Consider the following 23,115-nt stretch of genomic DNA (forward strand, 5'->3'; position numbering starts at 1 on the left):
GAAGGATGGGGGATACAACAGCAGTAAGAGAATTGATGAGGCGAGAAGGGGTTCATACAGAGCTTCTAATGAGAGCGTGGAGGAAAAAACCCAGGAAAAGCAAAACCCCAAACAAGAATAAAAAGGTAAGAGCTTGCTAAGGTACCCATCAAAACTATTCCATGATATGGAAAACATAGCACTAAATGTAAGTAAAGACAGAGACAGTAATTAAACTCGGATGTTACATGCCCATGCTTTTTGATGCCTTCCTCACAATGTTTTTTTCCCTGTCTAAAGGTTTTCTGCAAGACGAAAATGGGGAATTTAGCCGTTTGTTTAGGATTTGCTGGTAGATGGCCACTGGCACTCAGGTCAGAGATCCAGCATGTGTAAGATCTTCTATGTGCTTACCGACCAAGACTGTACAAGTAAACATTCCATTTTACTCAGCACTTATTATCCACTCTGTACACATGAAGGTGATCTTACACACTGAAGCACATTGTATTTATGGCTACACGTACCCATTTTTTCTCTGATATATCTAGAAGCACAATGTACAGTATACAGTAATCTACTTCAGAAAACAGATAAAATTACTGTATGCTGTGTACAGGCAAAACTCAAAGTATGCTGGGAAGGAGGGATTTTATTTATTGCCAATACTACCTAGTAAACATGTCAAACCAAAAGGTGGTATTGTGTTTTATTTTAGGAAGCACAACTTTCTGGCCATTGCAGCTTGGCACAGGGATTTTACTCAGGTAAGAGGAAAACATTAAAAGAAAAAAACCCCAAACTTCTGTTTGAATGAAAATATATAGTTTAATTAACTTTCTGGTGGCTACATTTAAATCACATTTACTATTAAATTAACCTGTGTTAAAAATCTGGACAAAGTATGATGTAATGATATATAACATTTACGTAGTCACTATAATACAAAAAAATATTAAAGTTGCACAGAATTCAAGCAAACATTGCAAGAAGGAAAAGAATTCCAAACATATGCATTTATATACCCACCCAACACACAGCAGGATAAGTCTAACAAGCTAATACCATTTCATGTGACCAAGTGAAATGAAATCTCTGTCATGGAAAAGGATTGAGCAAGTCTGTCAATATTTAAAATGCTACAATCTACACACAACTATCATAGTATTTTAGACTCTTTCCAGGAAAATTATTCCCAAAGCCAAGCTATAAGTGACAACACAGTATATAAAATGAATGGCTAAAAATGCTTTGACACAGGAATCTCCCAGTTTTTCATTTGGTGTTTGGCCGTTACTCAGTACTTGGATTTTAAAAACCCTAAAATCTTAAAACTGGTCTCATAAAACAGTAATTTCAATTAAAGTAGAAGACCTCAACCTGAGAGTACTAAAAACAATTTCAACACTCCAGAAATTCAAGGGGAGTTTCAAAAAGTTTCTTATTAAAAAATAAATAAAAAGCATTCCAGACAACTCTAAAAGAACATTAGAACAGTAATATAAATACAGATCTTCTTCCAAACCTGTTTTTGTTATTAGCCAAGAACTAAACATCACAGGAGCACATCTACTGACAAAAGCAGGTTTGACAAATACAAGTCCTATTTGCAAATACTCCTAGTTGACACCTTTCACCTTTAGACAGATCTGTATAAAGAAGTGTTCAATATCTGTGTGCTAGGGTTAAAATTCTCTTGACCTCCAAAGAGGCATAAAAACAACAGTCCAGGCCTGTACCGGTACATTTAAGACAAAGCAAGACGACACATCCCAGTTGCAGCACCATGAACTTTGGAACATCCAAAATAATTTCAGAGCATCCATTCCTCAGCTTCAAGCACAAGGAGCCAAAAAGCACCACTGTGTAACAAGGACAGAAAACAATCAGAAACAGTTGGTAGTCAGAGCTTAAAGAAGGTAACAAACAGACGTAGAAATCTTGGAAGCCATGCATGATACTGCTGCCTAACAAACAACAACTGCAGCTACTGACCCACTGCTTCAAACTTCCGGGTGAATGGAAGGCAAAAGAAGGTGAAGCTTTGATACTCATTGGATAAAATAAGTCATATCGTCATTTTTCTAGGACTACCAACATTCATAGACTGTTGCTAAAGCCTTCCTCTTACTCCTCTGCTTTCACATATATAAAGATAATCTTGTGAGATTACCTCACATTAATATTAAAGACCAAATCTTTATCTAGGCATGAAAAAGCCAGGAGGTACTTTATATACTTTCAAACAGTCTGATAGATTGTCCAAACAGACCTTACAAAATAATTTAGACTTTGGCTTCTTCTCTGGGAGACAGCAAGCTATCCCCACCCACCACTGCAGAATGAACACACACACAAACCAGTTAAAATAGTTCATCACCACTGAAAAGCAGGGAATATTTGAAGACAATGGCAACAATTTGACAGTCTCATCAGATCTACGGTAAAAACTGTCTTACTCTAAAGTAGCTTTAAAACTCATGTGAAGCTAATAGTTGCAACTACAAATGAAGTCTTATATCCCCATCTTTATTCCAGATAAAAACTATACACTAACATAGGCTACATTCTTCACTGTGAAAGAAAAATGCATATTCCTCATTAACGTCAAAGAATGGGACTGCTATGGCCAAGATTCCATCCTGAGCTCAAAAAAGCCATCATAATTAAAAATCAGTAACTGAGTATCAACTACGATTAGCTAATATCTCCATTTCTTTCACAATACAAACAGCTGCCCCTTTCCCACAGAAAGTGAAGAACAATGGAAGAGAAGCTTACGGATTACAAAACTTATTATAAATAAATCTCTTCAGGAGAAAAAAAAAAAATACTCTGCTTGTACCTTGTCTGCTTCCTCCCCAAAAGAAAAACAATTGTCTTTGTAAGAAATTCTTATATTCAATGTATATTTTCACTAGAAATTGACACATTTTCTTAGAACATTCTACAGATAATATACAAATGTAATTTGATTACTAACTTGATTTGTAATTAATTTTTGAATTAATTCTCCTTACACTGTCTTACCATTAGGACAAGAGAGAAATGAGTGCATCCAGAAATTTGCTCCGGTCTTCTGTTTTCAGTTCAATTACTAAAATGTGAAATGTTTTGTTACAAGATGCAAATAACTGAAAGATATACTAGATGTCACACTTGAAGTATTCATAAGTATGTTATTACTAAAAACGGCCTCTTTAGTAAGGACATACAAAGACAGGCAAATCTCATTGCATAAGCATCTAATTTTTGAAACAGACAGTAAAGAATGCATCTCATAACATCTATACCATACCTGGTTTGGCTGCTAAATATAAATCCCCCTCAGATAACCTCACAGATTTTTAACTTAAATGCACATATGAAAATCATTATGCCATGCAAAACGCAGCTTGTGTCAAAAAGATACGCAAGCCTCTGCTCTGTAGTTCATGATTTCTGCACAACAACATAGCAGTTAGAAAAAGAATCACAAATAACGTGTTTGTACCAGACTCAGGAATAGTGTATCACATACGGTCCCTAGATGTTTGCATCTACGACATACACAAATGAATATATTGCCTACAGTCATTAGGTTTTATGGAGGCTGCGTAAACACTGACCCCTAAAGGACTGTTTGGTGAATGAAATAAGTGATTGGCAGCATTTACTCACTTGACATGTCAAAATGGTTGTGTAAAGTCCTAGAATTGGTACTGTCTGCAGCTTTCTCAAATGCTCTTCCGAAAAAGCTATAAGATGAACAGAAATACCAATGAGCATTACAGAAAAGGAAACGTTTACTAAAGTAGAAGGATGGAACTGCTTTCCTTGCTGACAGCAGAAAATGTCTTCCAGAGGTTTTTCACATGCCATATGTTCAGCATACACCTCACTTACTCAAGTGCAAAAATCTTAACATTGCAGGCTTTAAGAAATGAAGTCGTGGGTCCTGTAGTGAACTATTTCTCTCTTTTAAGATAAGGAAATTGCTAAAGAGGGAGCAAAAAAAACTTGCAGGGAAAGCGAGGAACATCTGTATCATCTCTCAGAATATCTCCTGTGTACCTCATACAAAAAGTATCTTTTTAAGAAGGATGAAATTCAATGTATTCAGTATTAAATACATACATGAGAGATATTTTCTTCAGAGACAGAAAAAGTCTATAGATAACTTCTACTAAGAACTTTTAAACAATGTGCTTACTTCTTTTTGTCAGAGCTTTCTGTCTCTGGAGGAATCCCCACCATGATCACAGTTCCCTGTTCGACATCCATTGGTGCGGCCATTATCAGCGGCAGCAATTTACAACGCTTGTTTTTTGTCTGGAAATCAGAAAGCCTCTTTGTTAGAGCGAACTCAGGAAACAGTTTAGTTTCAGCTCCCCATGTGAGCTACTGTTACAAATATTCATCTAAACATACAGCTAAAATGCAGCTCAACAGAAGGTGGTTTCTTTACATTATCTCTTAATCCCCAGTAAAAGTCACTTTAAGGTCCAACAGACATTTCAATTTTTCTCTGAATTTTGCATTCCATTTTAGCACATTCCATTTAGCACAATTATACAGACAGACAAGATATGGTTTACAGTAAATAAAAAAGCTCTTTAAAAAACAGCTGGAGGTATGGTATCTAAAAACTTGGACAGGGCTTAACTTTTGCAGTAATAATTGTATGTTGAAATACAACAGACAAAATATTGATAGTTTTCACTAGAAATTATTGTCCTCTGTCATATTGTTGTGCAGCAGTAAGCCGTAACGTTAACAAATTTTGTAATTTAATTAAATCCAAAAGTAATTATGAAGATTTTGTCATTTTTAGTCTCTTAAGTAAATGAAATAGAAGTTTGCTTAAAGTGTTCTGTTCTTAAGGTAAATGTTTCACAGTGAGAGTTAAAAATGCTGTCCTGCTCCTAGTGGCAGAACAGTTTTCCATCATGTCTAGCTTTCAAAATGGGGACAGAGAGATGCAATCCAACAAGGGTGGACCACCATAAATTTCATCTACAAATTAGGAAGTACTCACTGCGAAGAGACTTCTCAATCTTAAAACCTATTTTTTATCTGAATTGTGTAATTAATAGCTCAAAATATAAATGCAATATAATTTCAGTTATGTTAATTATAAAGATTAGAGGATTTTATTTAAACAGACATAGAAATCTTTAGATAACCGTTACCAGTCCTGTAATATTGCTGGTTTTGTGTCAGGTTAACTTTTCAAAGTACATATTTAGTGATACGCTTCCTCAAAACTTACACGAAGATTTTAGACCATAAGTATCTTAGTAATGAAAACACTTCCTAATGTTATGAAGTCTCCCAGACAGATACCTTTCCTAAAGCAGCATTCACAAATGTGCTAAAATTGTCCAACCAATTAGCAGAAAAACATTACTAAGATTTACATGTAATGTTTTTAATAATCAGCTGCAAGTATCCAACAGAATGATAGCTACTACACAGGCCAGAAGTTAGTTAGTCAAAAACTTTTGATTTACTTACAGAGCAAACAAACGATTTGAGTAAGTATTTACTAAGCAGGCACAGAGACACTGGTTTGGAAAACAGTTTCACATCTGGTGTGCCCTAGAAAAGAAGAATTATTTCAATTACAATCCAAGAATGATTGTTCCACTCATTTAATTTTAATATCTACTGAAAAGTCTAAAAGTTTTGTGTGGCTCTGAGAAGACTAACAAGAACCATTACAATATAGGAGTTTCATCTCGCCCACCTGGCTTTGAAGTGAATCCCTCTGCTCTTTGAGAGGACAGATTCTTGAGAAGTTCAGAGTACATGTCAATATTGACCCATCAGAGAACAGCACAGCATAGATGAATAGGTTCTTTCTGACAGAGCCATTCTTCACAAGTTAAGCAGTTCAGAAAACAGTGTTATTCAACTATGAAACAGCCAAAAACTAGAATTCTGACCTCCATGAGAGAGCAATAGAGAAAGGGCCCCTGAGAAATCACAAGGTTGGTGCAAATACAGCTGGCTACTGTCTGCTGGATGGCACGTAACTGCTTTTTGGCTAGGGCCAGTCCTTGGTGCAGTTTGTCCAGGTTACCCCTGCAAGAGAAAGAACAAAATTAAACACTTTCACATAAAAATAAAGCTTTTCACACAAAAGTGAGACCTCTCTAAACACTATTTGCAGTGATATTTTGATTTTTCTTCAATGACTTATGAAGTATCAATGTGTCTTTTAGATATGTATTCCATGTTCCCTAAATAAAATTTTAAAATAATGAAGAGACATGTTTTCAGTACCTGGACAGACTGTCCAAAGCTTTAATGAAATTAGTTGTTTCGGGTCCCTCTTTCTCTATATTCTCCATGAGAGAAGCTGTTGCATAAACTATATCACTTGCTGAGAACTTGTTCTTAAAGCCAAAGTGAATGCTGAAGGTCTGAACTCTTAAATCCTTCATTCTGCAAAATGAGGTAAAACCAGCAAAGATTATTAACATTATCAACATTATTATCAACACTGACAAGCCATCTCCTCAATATATTGATGTTAAGAACATGAAGACAAATCATACCCTAACATTTGCAACAGGCCTAATATTACTGTCAATCTAAAAAACATATTTTTAAAACAATATGTTACATTCTCTTCACACAAAACCAGAATCATAGAATCACAGAATGTTAGAGATTGGAAGGGACCTCAAAAGATCATCTAGTCCAATCCCCCCATGGAGCAGGAACACTTAGATGAGGCTACACAGGAAGGTGTCCAGGTGGGATTTGAATGTCTCCAGAGTAGGAGACTCCACAACCTCCCTGGGCAGCCTGGGCCAATGTCTGCCACACTCACTGAGAAGAAGTTTCTTCTCAAATTTAAGTGGAACCTCTTGTGTTCCAGTTTGAACCCATTACCCCTTGTCCTATCATTGGTTGTCACCGAGGAGAGCCTGGCTCCACCCTCGTGACACTCACCCTTTATATATTTGTAAACATTAATAAGGCCACCCCTCAGTCTTCTCTTCTCCAAGCTAAAGAGACCCAGATCCCCCAGCCTTTCCTCATACGGGAGATGCTCCACTCCCTTCATCATCTTTGTTGCTGTTGTTGTTGTCCTGCCTTCCTCTGGGGCCTCAGTGCTACGGGGCTCCTCAGGACAGCCTCCAGCAGAGTAGGCATTCAGTAATTCTGTCTTCTCAGTATCTTCTGCCACGCGGGCACCCACCTTGTTCATCAGTGGGCCTACATTGCCTCTGGTGTTAGTTTTATCTGCCATGTACCGGAAAAAGCTCTTTCTGTTGTCTTTGACCCCTCTCGCCAGGTTTAATTCTAAAGAGGTCTTAGCTTTCCTAGTTGCCTCCCTACACCCTCTGACAACAGCCTTATATTCTCCCCAAGTGGCCACCCCCTCCTTCCATGAGCTATAAACTCTCCTCTTCCACTTGAGCTTACCCAGCAGCTCCCTGTTTAACCACGCAGGTCTCCTGGCTCTCTTCCTTGACTTCCTACGTGTCGGGATGCTCTGATCTTGTGCCCGGTAGAAGCAGTCCCTGAACACTAAGCAACTCTCTTGGGCCCCTTTACCTTCAAGCAGCCTTGACCATGGGATTTCCCCTAGCAATTGCCTGAAAAGGCCAAAGTTTGCCCTGCTGAAGTCCACGGTTGAAATTCTGCTAGCAATTCTGTTCCTGCCACAGCAGATCCTGAACTCCAAACATTGGAACTTAATTGAAAATTATTTTTAGATAAAGCACTTTGTATTTAAAACAATTTACCCAAACTTGTTTGCAGATTCTTCAATCATTTCCCGAAGATTTTCTTTCAAAGACACGTCCATGGAATTAAACTTCTGTTTCACTTGCTTCAAAGGCAAGCTAGAAACAGAAGGAAAAAATATATTGATATTTTTCCACAGCTCATTGAAAAAAATGATCTTTTAATAAAGATCCAGATTTTTATAACTCACCCCATGTCAGCCAAAAACTCGTGGAGCCTCTTCTGTCCTTGTACGGACCAAAGCTTCAGGCTGGCGGAGGTGTATGAAGTGTTACAGAGACTTTCATACAGAGACCAGTGCTGATAAAGCGCCAGGCGCAGACTGAACAGGAATTAAGGAAAATAATTATAAACACAAATATCATTTGATGTTACAAATACTAACAGAACTCTCTAACTAGTGTATAAGTCTTCATCTGCCCTTGTATTTTGTATCTCTCTACTCCGTAAGATACAGTTATGTGCTACAGGTGCACGTAACACAAGATGAGCAACACTGACTTGTAACTAATTTGGGAAGGTTAAGCTGAACTGAAGCTACATAAGCTACATTCACGTTCAACAAACCGTTTAAACTTCCATTTAATTCCATTCTCAGTGGAGAAGCTTGGGATTTTTTTACCCTACATATAAACTCAATTGCGGTTCACCAACCGGGTGAAGTTTGGCTTTTCCAGATCTTACGCAAGGATACTCATATTCAAACGCTATTCGCATGCAATCGATTGACAGAGAATTTTCTTCGTCCTCGTTGCGGTGATTATGGCGAGACACGTGACGCTGTAGGATTCCAATATCTGTCACATACTTCATTCTTAAACAAAAACAAATTTGTCACTTCACTTTATTCAAATGTTTTTTTGTTATTGATTATGAGAACACAAAAATCCTTCCTAAAGTTCACACACTGGCCAGTCAGCAGCATGACAACTGCAGACACGTTTTTTTTTAAAAAACCCCAACTTGTTAAATAATGTTCTTTCTATATTCAGCCACACACCCAGGCAACTGAAGCAAAAATAAAACCAACACAGAGAGACAGATAGTCTGAAATTAGTTACTTATTACATTTATCTCCTTAAGGACATTCATGTATTACCAACAATAAACCACCAGAATTAAGGTCTATACATGTACTACTAGAATTCTGATGGTATTTAGAACAAAATACGAAGTGAGAAAAAAAAATTAGAAAGGAAGTTGAAGGATACAGAACATACAGAACTTTTTTCCTTTTATAAAACTGTGTCAAGGTCATATTTACAAAAATTACTATTAAACACCATTTCTTCCCAGATCAAAAGGGATTGCTTTATAATTTTGTGAAAAAATAAAGATAAGACGTAAAATTTCTAAATAGTAGAAAAGGAAAATACAGATCTTTCTGATGTATATTCCTGGTTTTGGAAGGCATCAGATCTCATTCATTTATTAAAATATTTAATGGCACTGTTTATTAATTATCTTGTATTATATTAATTCCCATATGTTTCCTGATCTCTTTGAATTGCTATTAGTTACTCTTAAGAAAAAGAAAAGTAATAAAGATAAATTAAAAGATTATTCTTACTGAGTGATTTTATCTTGAATCCACTGATCTGTTAGGCCAACAATAGCCCACCTAAAATTGGGGAGGAGAAAAGAAATAAATAAAAAATTTAAAATGAAATATATACCAGTAGAGCATATTATATTTAACCCTCTAAGTATGTAAAAGAAGAAGCGAGAAACAGTGTTCACCAGCTGTACCTAGAATTCCCTATTGAGCAGACATACACACACAGTACCATCCTGTCTTTACCCATGCAAAATCTGTCGGTTGCTTCTAATTAATTTACACAGACGTGCCCTCCAATTCAAGACATATATTGACTTGGGAAATAAACTGGAACTTTATACTGAAATCAAATATTTTTGGGAAATCTTGCCTTTTTATACTCTCAGATCAAGCTCCTAGCCTCTATGAAAAATGTTAATGAAAACATACCACAACATGTCGTTCAAATCTTTAGACATTATCCATGCCAGGTCAAACATCACCATTGCAGACTATATAATGGAAAAACAAAAAGAGGATAAATGAACACAAAACTCTCACCTGTTTTAAGAAATAAAACATAGTTAAATGTGCCGAATACTAGCATGTCACTAAAGCTCTAGAAATCACAGTTGAGTTTGACAATCTGCCAGTGTAGAAAGAATATTTTATACAGTTCTGTCAATTTGCATTATATATGAAGTAACACCTGACAAAATACAAAAATAATCAAAGGGGCCAAATGAGAGAAAGGTCAATGAGAGAAAGTTCTGTGTCTTAAGTATTATTCTTGAAATATCCTGACACTTGAGAACTCTGAAAGGCAAACAGGCTCCCTACGTCTTATCAATAAAACATAACAATAACAAGATATGACCATTTTATTTTAATGAATAATATCATTTGATAAATATAATATTGGATTAAATAATTATAACGTAGGATATTATCCCATTTCTTTTACATTGGCACCTTGTGTTTTTATAGCAAGTGAGGTTATACTTACTGAGGTCCCATGATACTCATACTGCTCATAATCAAAAAGAATTTCTCGTCTAAAAAGGGAAGAAAAACCCAACACATGTGACTAAGTGGTGAACTGGTCATTGAATCCAACTCAAAATATAAGCCTTGAATTGTGAAATAATATTTAAATTTCATTTTCACAATTTAAAAAAGAGAACCACAAACTTGGGCTACATTTTTTTTCTGCAAGCTAATTAGATTTTAGAAGAAATGTAGCAACTACTCTGAAACATACTCATAGAGTAAAAAGGAAAAAAATATTAAATAATTGATTCTGCAGATCCCATTTTCTTATTTGATTTGTTCCTGCTCATTCCTATTGACAATAATGGGACTGTAAAGAAAGAAAACAAATGCACAGATTTCACCTTAAGACAGACAAGATAAGAATACTACAGCTACTTCAAACTGCAGCACTGTTCATATTGCAACACAAATTTATAAATTACAATAATCCTCCATTTAAACATTTTATTTTTATATAATAAATATCCCTCTCCACTTTCTGAATAGCTAGAACTAAAATATTTTGCAAATCGACCAGAATGGTACCATGTTTTTGTATTGTCAAAGAGCTTTTAATCAAAGAATGAGACATACATAAAACATAAAAGGAAAAATAAAAAACAAACCCCACCTGCGTGCCTCCCACTCTCGCCTTTGTCGCCTTTTCATTGTTCTCTCTATTATGTCCTGTAAATTAATTTGGATGTTAATAAGCTAAAAAAATATTCTAGTAGTTTAGCACCTATCCAGATACTTTAATGACTGAGTCTTCATTTAAAATACTTACAAGAAGAATTATTCCCATCAACAGCACTTAAGAGGAAAAGTATTATCAACTATTTTCCAAGGCACACACTCTATAAAGTCACAGCATCATTCTGTGCTAATATTTGTTTAGCTCATCTTCACAAATAAGAGGCCTATTACACAGTATTTTCAGCAGTATCAACACTGCATCCTACCATTTTATGTAGTAATTATACTGATAAAAAATAAAAAAAATTAAGACCAGAAAGAGGGCATTGTATATTTATCCTTAAATAGCATAATCAGATTGAAAACTCAAATAAATAAATATATTTGTGCAATACTTAGCAGGTTAAAAAATAGCTTTTGTGTATACTATTTATAGATTTTCCTTTGAATTTCTGATACTAGCTTTTCCTAAGCTAGTACCCTTCATTGGTTAGTAGAAAAAAATACAGTATTAATATTAAATTTTAGAATGTCTTAACAATTAATTGACTCTTGATATTGGTAGCCTTTGGTTCTCTGCATTGTATAAATAGAAAATATGCTACAAATACTATTAACATATGCCAGATTTTTTGGGGGAGGAGGGTCTTAATCATAATATACTTTTGTTTACTTCTACGAGGACAGACAAAATGTATTACTAAATTATTTGTGACCTTTCATCTTTTCAAACTTCTATTTTAAAAAAATGTTTCTAAGTAAGTTGTTTTGCTAGGCGGAAAAGCCCATAGCACCTAATCGGAAATAGATCCTTCAGTTCACTGGTGACACAAAGACAGCATTAAGCATAGTCAAGTTCAAAACCTGTTTTGATAAGGAGAAAATATTCCTGTGCAGTTCAGATAAACACACCCTTTGAGTATGTGAAACTCTGCTAGCTGTAGTAGATTATTTATAAACCCTACACTTGAATTTGTGATCAAACAGAACTTAATTTTTAAACTGAAATGTAATTATTGTGATGATGTACAGTATATGTATTAACTGTTTTATTTTCCTCCTTTTCACAACAAAGCAGCAGAAACACACCTCTTCAAAACGTCTGCGTTTCTCTGAAGGTTCTGATCCCTCACTTTCATCCTCTGAGTCCTCTTCTTCATCCTCATCATCTCTGAAGATATCATCATAAGCAGGAACACCAAGATCATCATCTTGTTTAACTAACAGCTTAATCTAGCATGAAAAAAAGTACCTTATTTAGTGATTAAAATGAGAATACTCCAGATATTTTGAGAAACTAAACTAAACATTAATTTTGGCTTTGATCAGTTCCTGGTATAACAAAAATAATGCTTTTTAACACAGAGACCATACTTATTTGTACACAATAAGAGTAAATGTGCTATTTTGTTACAGAATTACTGACAGAGTTGTCATTTTTATGCTTGTTGCAGGCATGTTGTCAAACAATTTGTGCTTAAGACTCAAATTCGAGGTTTGCTAGAATTTGAGGTACAATAAAAGTTATATTTTGGAGGATGTTTGTCCTTTGATTTGCAGTAGTTTGATTTATAGCAACAGGACTAACAGGTTCTTACTACTGACAACTATCACACTGCTAACAGTATATATTTTACTACTGAGAAGACATTTTCTTCTAATTACTATTGCAAATATCCATTAATACTGCTTCCTTACCTACCAGCTAACACTGGAAACAGTTTTGCAAAACACAGAAAAGCGCTACATGACCCACCACCACATTGTGCAAAGATTTTTATTATGAAAGAATAGCTTAGTTTACCTGTGTGTCATTGTAAACATTTACTACATTGATAGGTCTGTGGCTATCACATACAAAAAAAAAAGTGTCTTCTTCAGGCTGCAAGATCTCCAGAAGGTCAACATTGGCACCACAGTTAATAAGAACAAAATATTTGAACTGCAATCAAAAGCAAACACAAAACAAACAAAAAAAGCTTTTTATTTCAATTAGAGGGCAGCACAGAAGACTGAAAACACCTTCACAAAACTATATCTTATATCTCAAAACGTGTAGAAACTTAATTTGAATCTATCAAAACTATAACACATTAGTTTGAGCTGATGTAAAAAACTTCAGAAGTTTGTTACTGGTATATTAAATTTTAACCACTGTTTTGAGGTAACGAATAATAATAATAATAATAAGTTTAAGTTTAAGTGCTGACATTTTAAGTTGGGGAAAGGGAAGAATTGCCTGTCTATACAAGATTAGCTGCAACTTAAAAAATTGCCAGTATTATTTCACCTGATCTTTATGCTCAAGAAAGGCAGTTTCAAGTTCTTGCCACCCAGATACTGGGACGAGGGTATATTGCACGTGATCACATTGAAACAGAGCCTGAAAGGAAGCAAAGAGTTGTTAGCAAAGGCGAGGGGAATAACATCTTCTACAGTACTGTACCGTGCTATAATCCTATTTCATACAAATCTTTATCTCAAAGACATCCCAAATGACAAACTACATGAACTTTAGGACTATGACTTCCCAGTTTTCAGTGTCATAACTCATGGAAAAAATAAGTTATTAAAGCAGATCAAACCTGCACCTTTTCCCCAGTCCAAAACTATTAAAGGCTCCCAAGGCATTTTTTCTTTTACTGTTAGCCTACAGTGATAATGAACAAAGACTTACTTGAAGTATTTTACAAGCACATAATGCATCAACATCCGAAGCAACGAGAAGAAGAACACGCTGCAAAAATAACAGCATAACAGTATTAATATATTAACATAGGCACAAAAGTTGATGCGTTGGTACATGAAATGCATAGATCACTATGAGACCAGAAATGAGACATTTAGGTAGAGATCTTTACAAGTACAAATGAGGATTGCTTCTGAATGGACATTGCAACCAAAATCAACCAATTTGAATCCCTGTACGTATGAACAAATAACAACTCCACATACCCAAAATAAATCACCTGCTATGAAGAAATATAATTATTCAGACTCCCATGAGCAGCACATAGGTTTGAATGTTCAAAGCTGCTCAGCCCTGTAACCCTTCTGATCACATCCAGAAAGGCCTACGTTTTCAGCATGGCATCTGGAACAGTTTTGACTAAAAAAAATCTGTAGCAAAAATAGAAGCAACGCAACTTTGGGTCACGTTTCCTATGCTGCAGACACGCTCGGGAAGGACATTCACAGAATCACAGAATTTTCAATTCATGGTCACTGCAACCAAGTCAGCCCTCAGCCTTTACTGCTTCAACCAGACCCTCCTTGTTAGTGAGGATGAGGTCCAGCAGTGCACCTCTTCTAGTCGGCTCCTCCACCCTTTGCATCAGAAAGTTATCGTCAAGGCACTGGAAGAACCTCCCTAGACTGTGGCTGGCCGGCCGAGTAGTCCTTCCAACAAACATCAGGGAAGTTCAAATCCCCCACCACAACCAGGGCCTGTGACTGTGAGGCTGCTCTCAGCTGTCTGTAGAGGCCTCATCAACTTCCTCACTCTGATCTGGTGGCCTATAATAGACACCCACAACAGTATCACTCCTGCCAGCCTGCCCCTTAATTTTCACCCATAGACTCTCAACTCGCTCCTCATCTGTGCCTGGACAATACTCAATACATTGTAGCTGCTCTCTCCCATAAAGAGCAACTCCACCACCACACCTGGCTGGCCTGTCTTTCCTGAAAAGGACACAGCCATCCATGACCACATTCCAGTCATGTGTGCTCTCCCACCATATCCCCGTTATATTTTTACATCCCGGGGCGACTGTAGGAATGATATTTTTTACACCCCCTCAAAGCGGCCCGGGGGGTTACGTCCCTGACTGCACCGCTCCCGCCGCCTTCCCCGAACCCAGCAGCCCAGGAGGCGCAGCACCACAGCGCCGCGGCCCCAGGACTCCCGGAGCGCGTCAGCCGGCGGCAGAGCCAAGGCCGCCCCGACACCAACCCTGCTCCGTGAGGCGGCGGAAAAAGCAGCAGCCCCGCCGGGAGCCGCCTGAGGGGAGACAGCTCCGCCCGCCGCCGGGATGCCCGGGGTGACCCCACCCGCTCCCCGGTCGCGGCCCGCACCTGGCTGACAATCACATCGTAAAACTCCCGGCGGCAGTCGGAGATGAACATCGCGGCAGCGCAAGGGCGGCGGGGCCGCGGCGGGGAAACAGCGGCGGCCACCGGCCACCCCCCCTCAAACTGGGCGCCAAATCAGCGCCGCTTCCCATTGGTCTGCTCATCACGGCGCGCTGGCCAATGGAAGAGCGACTGCCCCTCCGTCGCAGAACGGATTGGGCTAGCTGCCCAACCCTTTCCGGGTCTTCGCCAATGGGATTGGGAAAAGGCAGTCGTGACACATGGAGCTGGCCAATCCCAGGAGTATTTCAGCCGGAAGCACCGTGGTGGCTTTTGTTGCCATATCTGCCATCTTTGCTACGGGCGAGTTGTTTGATTTGCTATTTACGTGAGTCTGATGAAGAGGCGAGCGGGGTCCTATCAACCCTCTGTGCCTGAAGAAGGGCCGAGCTACCAGAAAAGCGTTCCTCAGAGGCCACATCGTCAGGTGCGAGATCTCGGCTTCCGCCCTCACACGAAATGGCCGCCTGGGAGGCGGGCGCCGCGCGGCACGCTGGGCGAGGCAGGGCTGTGGGGTGGGGCCCGTGGCGGCGGCCGGAGCCCGTCAGGAGGGAACGCGGCCCGGCCCAGCCCGCCCGGCAGTGCCCGCCGGTTCCTGTGGGGAGCTCGAGCGCCGCCGCTCTGCGCCTCAGCAGCCGCCGCCATGGTGAGGCCCAGGGGGCGGCCGGGGGAAGTGCCGAGTCACGGCGGGCGGCCCACCGGCAGCGGCGGGGCCCGTGTTGGAAGCGGGCGGGTAGGGAGGCCGGTGCGGGGTGCCGGGCTGTGCCGGGCTGTGCCGGGCTGCGCCGGGCTGCGCCGGGCTGCCGGCGGCGGCCTCGCGAAGCGCCGCCCGTGCCGGGGGTCTGGCTGCTCGGCCAAGCCGCGCTTTAAGGCGGGTCTGGAAGTGCCGCTTCCATTTTCTGCCTCCCCGCGAATCCTGTGTGGGACCCGGGGGCACCGCCGGGCTGGGGCAGCGTCCGCCCGGCTCCGGTGCGCAGGTTCAGTGGAACCTGGGGACACTGCAGCGAGCGCTGTAACACGGGGGTGTGCTGTAGGAATCCTGTTGATTCACTCTTCTCTTTGTGGTTTTTTTTTTTCTCTTCTTTTCCCCCCAGTTCTCTTTTAATATGTTCGATCACCCCATCCCTCGGGTTTTCCAGAACCGCTTCTCAACCCAGTACCGCTGCTTCTCGGTGTCCATGCTTGCCGGGCCTAATGACAGGTCAGATGTGGAGAAAGGCGGGAAGAGTATGTGCCTGTTTTATTTTGACTAATAACCTGTCGGAAGAGTGTTTGTGAATAGTGTCAAATGCTCCAGCTCTTGGCCCGGGATGCAGTGGAACGGGCTGGGACCTCTGTGGGGTTTGTGGCTGGAGGTAGAAGAGCTCCTGGGTGGGGCTTAAGGCGGAAGGGGAGGGTTCATCTTTTATTGTATTACTTTGTAATTAAAAAAAACCCAAAACAACTTAACAAGTGAGTCCTGCTTTATGAGCATTAGAAAAAGACATTCTTCTGAAGTCTCTTGTTAAAATCTTTGATCTATTATAACCTCTGGAAGTCTATGATTAAGGACTCTTTTTTTTCTGCCCCCCCCCCATGTCACTTAACTTGAACAAAGAGAATAGATTGGCCAACGTAATTTTCAGGCTGTGTTGTTTTGAGATGGATTCTATTTAAGAGCACATATAAGCCCAAACATATAAAATTGCCTTTAGGAAACATTTTCATTAGTACTAGGTATTGTAAAACCTTATTTATTTTTTTTTTCTGATTAGTTTCTAAACCTCCATGCTAGCAGGTGTACTTGTCATTACTGAGCTCTGGCTCAACAATTAATTTAGAGAAGACTTCAGAATCTCCTGCATTTTAGAGGAGATTTTAGAGAAAATAATGATGAAAATGTATGTTATGTTTTCTTTGTACAGTCATACTTTTCCTAATCTTACCTTCTTACTCATTTCTGCAGTAATTATGCCACCATCAGCTTTGGATCAACTCAGTAAGTGAATTTTTTGTTCAGGAATAACATTAGAAATACAAGCAGTATTTTAGCTATCTATTAAAAGCTGATTTAAACAGACAATATGAGACTAGTTAGTTTAAAAAAAAATTATTTGGAAGTATTTTGTCTGTCAGAATTAATGGGACCTGTCTGTCTTCAGACATCTGAAGTGTTGGGCTACCCGAGGCAGGAATCAGTGTTTATTAACTATTAATAGCGTATTCAGTATAATGGTTACAGTTAATCTAGTACATTCTTAATCTCAACCTGCTTGTTCTGGACTCTGTTGTCTGAAGCAAAATTTGTTTTAAAGACAGAATAAGTGAAAATTAACTTTGAAATGGGGAATAAAGATAAACACCATTTATACTATTGATTCAGTTATTGGCCTTTTTAACTGAGGGTGTCCCCTCTGCAGAGTTTTAGCCTTAGAGTTTCTTTGAGAAATCAGTTAATTCAGGATTTAATTTTAAAATAGGCAGGGCATGCTGCAATTCGTTAGGTAGGAGCTAACTGATAATAGCACAAGGACATAACAATAATATATTCTTCTGATAATCACTGCTGCTTGCTCATCTTTGAACTTGGGGAAATGTTGGAGAGGCATTTAAAGCTCTACATGCAATGGCAATACAGTATTCATGTATCTGCATTCTCTCCTGGATTTGTAGTTTTGAGGAGTTGGAATATTGGTGTGAGGAGGAGCCTCTCCTACAGTCTGACCCATTCTTTTGCTAAAGTTTGATCTCTGAAAGCTGCAGAAATGCACTAGTGGCTTTTAGCAAGTAAACCTTTTTCTCCCCTCTCACCAGGCCGACTTAATATTACATATCCAATGCTGTTTAAGCTGACCAATAAAAATTCAGACCGAATGACACACTGTGGAGTGCTTGAGTTTGTGGCTGATGAGGGCATATGTTACCTTCCACACTGGGTAAGTTGTCTCGTACTGAACTGTCCAAACCTGAAGAGTAGGATTGTTGTGTTGCCAGCTTAATATTAAAGAGGTGGAATGTTTCCTGAAAGCGTGTGTCTTTGCTAGTCATATTCCTACAGCAGCTTTCAGTCACAACTCAGGCTTCCCTCCATGGGAATTAGTAACTAAGCAAGCAAAGCAGGCTGGTTTTTAGGATGCACCTGACTCTTCATCCTGAAATTAAAACATGGTAAACTGGTGCAATTCAGGGAAGATGGTGACCCCAGTGAAAATACGTATATGCAAGGAAAGAGAATTAGAAACATTTGTCTTGTTAATAGTGATTTGTATTTGTTTTCATTCTTGCAGATGATGCAGAACTTGCTGCTGGAAGAGGGAGGCCTGGTACAAGTGGAGAGTGTTAACCTTCAAGTTGCTACTTACTCAAAATTTCAGCCACAGAGTCCGGATTTTCTTGACATCACCAATCCCAAAGCTGTGTATCCTTCCTATCAATTATGGAGCAGGGGACAAAAGTTCCCCCCCCCCCCCCCAAATTGGAATAAGGAAGCAGAGCCAGTTTTTCAGATGTGGCTCATACTCTTCCAGTAGTAGATAACTACCGCTCCTTCTGAAAATAAAAAAGAAGGAGAGTTTATGTACAGAGATGTTGCAAACTGCTGGCACAAAATGTAGCCTGAAATGAAGAAGTACGAATCTTGGCCTAAAGTCCAATGAGTTGGAGTGTTCTTTTCAAAAACTTCTACACCTCAACGTTTACTAAAAGGTTTTCTAAAGTTCTGATGACTTTTGAACTATCTTTGACAGGCCAAGTATCAGAGTTTTAAAATGTAGTGACGTTAAAGGTTTGATGTTGCATTGGTAACATTTCCTCTTTAACATACTCCAAAGATTAGAAAATGCATTGAGAAACTTCGCTTGTCTAACTACTGGGGATGTCATTGCCATCAACTACAATGAAAAGGTACCGTATACAACACCTGTCCATGCACTTTTCATTTGGGTACCGTCAGTTTAAGGAAATAAATTCTGCTCCATGTAAGAAAGTACACTGTGTTTCAGTATATTGTGACCACGTAAGTACTTTGACTACATCTTGTGAGTAGATTTTATAGATGAGTATTTTTGGCAGCACGTGCACTTTTGATAGCCTGGGGTTGTAGACTAAGCTCAGTTGTTGATTGTTTTAGCACCAATGTCCGGCACAGAGATGAGCAGTATTGTGGACAAGTAATCTCAGATGGTAGATTTCACAATTTTTCTGTTGGAGGAAAAAAGAGATCGGTTAAGTCTTCTCCTGAGCTACTGTTTAAACTGTTTTCTGACTCATGAGAAAATAAACTTTTGTGCTGTTGATGTTTTTACAAGTCAAGGGACAGAACTTATGCTAAATTCATTATTTGCTTTCAAAAATGCAGATTAAGGTACAGTAATAGTACAGCAAGGTACAGTAAAAGGTAGGTTCTCTAGCTCCAGCATGTAGCAGTCTTCTAAGTTAAAAATCTTTGCTCTTATGTTCTTTAGACACCTGGCAGTATCCAGTCCTCAACCTAAAGAGCACTTATTTCCATTTTATTGAACGTATCTGAAGGGAAAGGTTTACATATGCTTTTCTTCTGTATAAGTTGAGCTCTTTCATGTGCAATCTTAAAATATTTGTTACTCTTTCAGATCTATGAGCTCCGGGTAATGGAGACCAAGCCGGACAAGGCTGTGTCCATCATAGAATGCGATATGAATGTAAGTTAAAGCTGATGGTGAACATCTGCTTTCACTGTGTCCTCCCCAAAGGAGAGGGCACCTGTGTCAGTGATAGCGCTGCACACCAAGCACCTCTGCTGCAGGAAAGGTAAAATTGGATGGGATAGGGAAGGTGATTCGTTTGAGAGTACACCATGTACCTTTGTAAGCACATCTCTAGTCTTGAGCTGCACTTCATGTACTATCAAGTGACTGCAGTGCCTAGTTTAATGTTTACGTTCAACGTATTTTATAATCTGAGTTTTATTTAACAGCCTTGGCTTGATCCAAACTCCAGTGATATTGTGGGGTGCAGTTTTACTGCTCTGTTTCATTTACACGCTGAGACTCATTCCTGGGAGTCTTAGTCTTTTCGGTTCTGAGTCAAATGTTTAACAAGCAAACCTCAGTTCTTTCTAGATCAAAATAAAGTGATAGTTTGTGCCATTTTGAAGAATAGTAGTATAAAGCTTATGATTGAAAGAAAAATATCAGTCATGCTTATTTTCATTCTTCTTATGTAAATAGGTGGATTTTGATGCTCCTTTGGGGTACAAAGAACCAGAAAGAAGTGCACAACATGAAGAGACCACAGTAAGTTAAACTTCTTTTCTTCAAAAATGCATTCTCTAGCGTTCAGCCTTGCTTGTGATGGAGCAGCGAGTGTCAACATGATTTCTTTTTTCCTGGAAAATTTTCTTGAGACTAAAATTAACGAACACTTTTGCTTGTGTTACTTAGGAGATGGGCGTTCGCCAACTGTTGATTTCAGAAATGGATTACTCTAGTTTTGTTCCATCAGAAATAGGTGGAACTGTTTTCATGTGTTCTGCATGTCACAACATGAACACAACTAAGTCATTGGTTTTTCCCTCACAGGATGTTGAAGCAGACCATAGTGGATATGTGAGTGACATGGGATTTCGTGTAAGTCCCCTATTTCTCCTGTTTTCTGAATGTTGTAAAATGGTGAGGGAAAGTTGTTCCAACGACTGCAAAATATTAGTATCTGTTCTTAGAGGTGCTGTTCATTTAACTGGCAAGTATCTGCGAATGTTTTGTGGTGCTTGCAGCCGTATCATATGACTTGCTGCCCTTAAAGAGGTGACCTATAAACGGGAGACTGTAACATGCATACACCCAGGTTCATCAGCTTGTTATATGTACTAAAAAGAAACATGCTGAATCAAAGAACTAAACAAAAAATGATACAAAGATTTTACAGAATATAGTATCCCTGTGCAGTGTGCTCTCCAGTATAAGATTTAAAACTCCTTGTGCATACACAGGCATTCTCCGGTTCTGGGAACAGATTGGATGGCAAGAAGAAAGGTGTTGAGCCCAGTCCATCACCAATTAAACCAGGAGACATTCGAAGGTATGGATGTTTTATTCACTTGTCAGCAAGTGAAGGATCAATGTTTGAGTGGAATTTTTTTTTTCTGAAGCAATATAAACAAGCTAATTTCATCACGAGTATGCATTTAGAAGATAAATAGTCTATAATCTTCTAGACTGACTGTGATGTTTCTGACTACTTAAGGTGCAGATCCTATTTTGCCAAAACTCTGAATCAGCTCTGGTTCTGCAGAAGACAAGCAGGGAGAGGGAGCAGGTCTAGGCAGGGCTGGATTGAGTTACGGACAGAACCCTGCCAATTTTCTGAAGTGAAATTTGGCACAGAGTAAAATCTTTTTGAGTTGTGTCAATAACCAAAGCCAAGATGTGTGGGTTTGGTTTTGTGTGGGGTTTGTTTTGTTGTGTTTTTCTGAGAAGGAAACTTCTAAATTCAGACTTAGCAGAAGTGTGCAGGGATATAGTTCCTGTAGTGTCCTATCATTTATGCTCATTACAATAAAACTTCAGCTCTTGTGGAAAAGCATGTCCATGGCCCTGGGAAACCATGGGCTATGTGGAATCATGCCCACGGCCGAGCTTCTACAGTAGCTCCAGGTTATTTACTTCATGCAATGTGTGCCTACCTTCAGAAAATAATCAGGTGGTGTAACTCCAGAATTATTTGGTAATGAAAACTCACAGCTAGAGTTGGTACAATACTGACAGACATAAAATAGGTCTCTCAGTTGGATGGTAGCTAGAAAACTTTTTTCATAATATTTTTACTCTTTTCCAGAGGAATACCCAACTATGACTTCAAGATTGGTAGAATCACATTCATTAGAAACTCTCGTCCACAAGTTAAGAAAGTCGAAGAGGTAAATAAAGTTGGATCCTTCCCAATTTTGCACAGAATTAGAACATTAGAACTATTGTCCAAGTTTGTGGTTCCTCTTTCCATACTTGATTTTTCAGTGTACTTCTCTTAAAAAGTGGTAGTAATTAAATGTCATTTAAGATAAGTGAAAGCAACCTCTACTATCCTTGTTTGCTGATGTAAAAGGATTGGCCTGATAGAAGTTTAACAAGCCCGTGCATCCTTGGAATGCTCGTGTTTTATTTCCAGGAAGAAAGTGGTTATTATGTAGATTAAGGATGTGAAATGTCTGCAGTCAGTTGCTGCTCTGATGGAATGTTCTTTTCAATGACTGTTCAGCTTTCATCACATAAAAGCAGCGAGCAAAGAAGTAACAAGTTGTTGTTTTTCCTCTCTTTTTCCAGGATGAATCTGGAAGTCGGTTTATTGCCTTTTCAGGAGAAGGCCAGTCCCTGCGCAAGAAGGGAAGAAAACCCTAAATTGTGGTACCTTTAGTCAGTTAGGAGGAAAATAAAATAACAATTGCAGCATATTGGATCTTAGTTATTGCAATTGAGAGGAGAGATCATTTTGCAACACAAGAACACTTCTACTGGTTTTGGTTTTGCATTTAAAACTGGAGCTGTCAGACTGTCTGAATTTTCTGTTGAAAATTAAGCTCTAGGAATTCTGAGGGAGTTTTGTGTTGTGAGGAGGGGAAAGTAGATCTCAGATAAACCTGAGGAGTAAAACCAAGGAGGCCTACCTTACTAAAACGTCTGGTTCTTAGACTACATCCATCCCTTTTATACCCTGAGCGATTATGGTTTCATGTTGCTCTGTGCTTGATATTTTCCTCCCTCTATATGTATTTTGCCACAATTCTGGGTAAGCTTTTCGGTGTGGTGCAAATGAAGGCTAACTTGATCTTAGCTTCAGGTTTTGGATTATAAATCATTCTAAGCAATCCCCCTGTAATTGCTTTTTATATTTATAATTAATAACATGCCTTTTACTAGTTCAGATACAGTAACATACTGTAGCAATTTAATGGCACGTGTAGGGAGAGGTGAGACCCAGTGGGTACGGGGGAGGGAGTACAAAGCTCTGGTGTCACATGCTTCAGAACAGTGGTGTCAGTA

The 23,115-nt window shown here is 39.0% G+C and overlaps 2 protein-coding genes across 5 annotated transcripts; one reads left to right on the forward strand and one right to left on the reverse strand.

Moving 5' to 3' along the window:
- Positions 1-3,011: 3,011 nt before the first annotated feature.
- On the reverse strand, positions 3,012-15,115 carry CDC45 (cell division cycle 45; the record flags this gene model as incomplete). Of its 2 annotated transcripts, XM_080355056.1 has the most annotated exons (18): positions 3,012-3,076; positions 3,640-3,716; positions 4,172-4,290; positions 5,476-5,559; positions 5,907-6,045; positions 6,247-6,408; positions 7,722-7,820; positions 7,913-8,044; positions 8,417-8,536; positions 9,293-9,343; positions 9,710-9,771; positions 10,266-10,314; positions 10,923-10,978; positions 12,077-12,220; positions 12,792-12,929; positions 13,278-13,370; positions 13,665-13,724; positions 15,065-15,115. In XM_080355056.1, the coding sequence occupies 18 exons, from the start codon at positions 15,113-15,115 to the stop codon at positions 3,012-3,014; spliced, it is 1,701 nt and encodes a 566-aa protein (XP_080211182.1). The 2 variants fall into 2 exon arrangements, with proteins under 2 accessions (XP_080211182.1, XP_080211183.1); XM_080355057.1 differs by lacking the exon at positions 12,792-12,929.
- Positions 15,116-15,628: 513 nt separating this feature from the next.
- On the forward strand, positions 15,629-23,046 carry UFD1 (ubiquitin recognition factor in ER associated degradation 1). 3 transcript variants are annotated; one of them, XM_080355275.1, is made up of 12 exons: positions 15,629-15,767; positions 16,216-16,348; positions 17,067-17,099; positions 17,915-18,036; positions 18,388-18,518; positions 18,931-19,003; positions 19,711-19,779; positions 20,308-20,373; positions 20,659-20,706; positions 21,069-21,157; positions 21,914-21,995; positions 22,399-23,045. In XM_080355275.1, the coding sequence occupies exons 1-12, from the start codon at positions 15,765-15,767 to the stop codon at positions 22,471-22,473; spliced, it is 924 nt and encodes a 307-aa protein (XP_080211401.1). In that variant the 5' UTR covers positions 15,629-15,764; the 3' UTR covers positions 22,474-23,045. The 3 variants fall into 3 exon arrangements, with proteins under 3 accessions (XP_080211401.1, XP_080211403.1, XP_080211402.1); XM_080355277.1 differs by lacking the exon at positions 15,629-15,767 and adding an exon at positions 15,811-15,992 and having other exon boundaries at positions 22,399-23,046; XM_080355276.1 differs by lacking the exon at positions 15,629-15,767 and having other exon boundaries at positions 16,261-16,322; positions 22,399-23,044.
- Positions 23,047-23,115: the final 69 nt, after the last annotated feature.

Source organism: Nesoenas mayeri (genome assembly GCF_963082525.1).
Source record: "Nesoenas mayeri genome assembly, chromosome: 17".
Classification (NCBI taxonomy): domain Eukaryota; kingdom Metazoa; phylum Chordata; class Aves; order Columbiformes; family Columbidae; genus Nesoenas; species Nesoenas mayeri.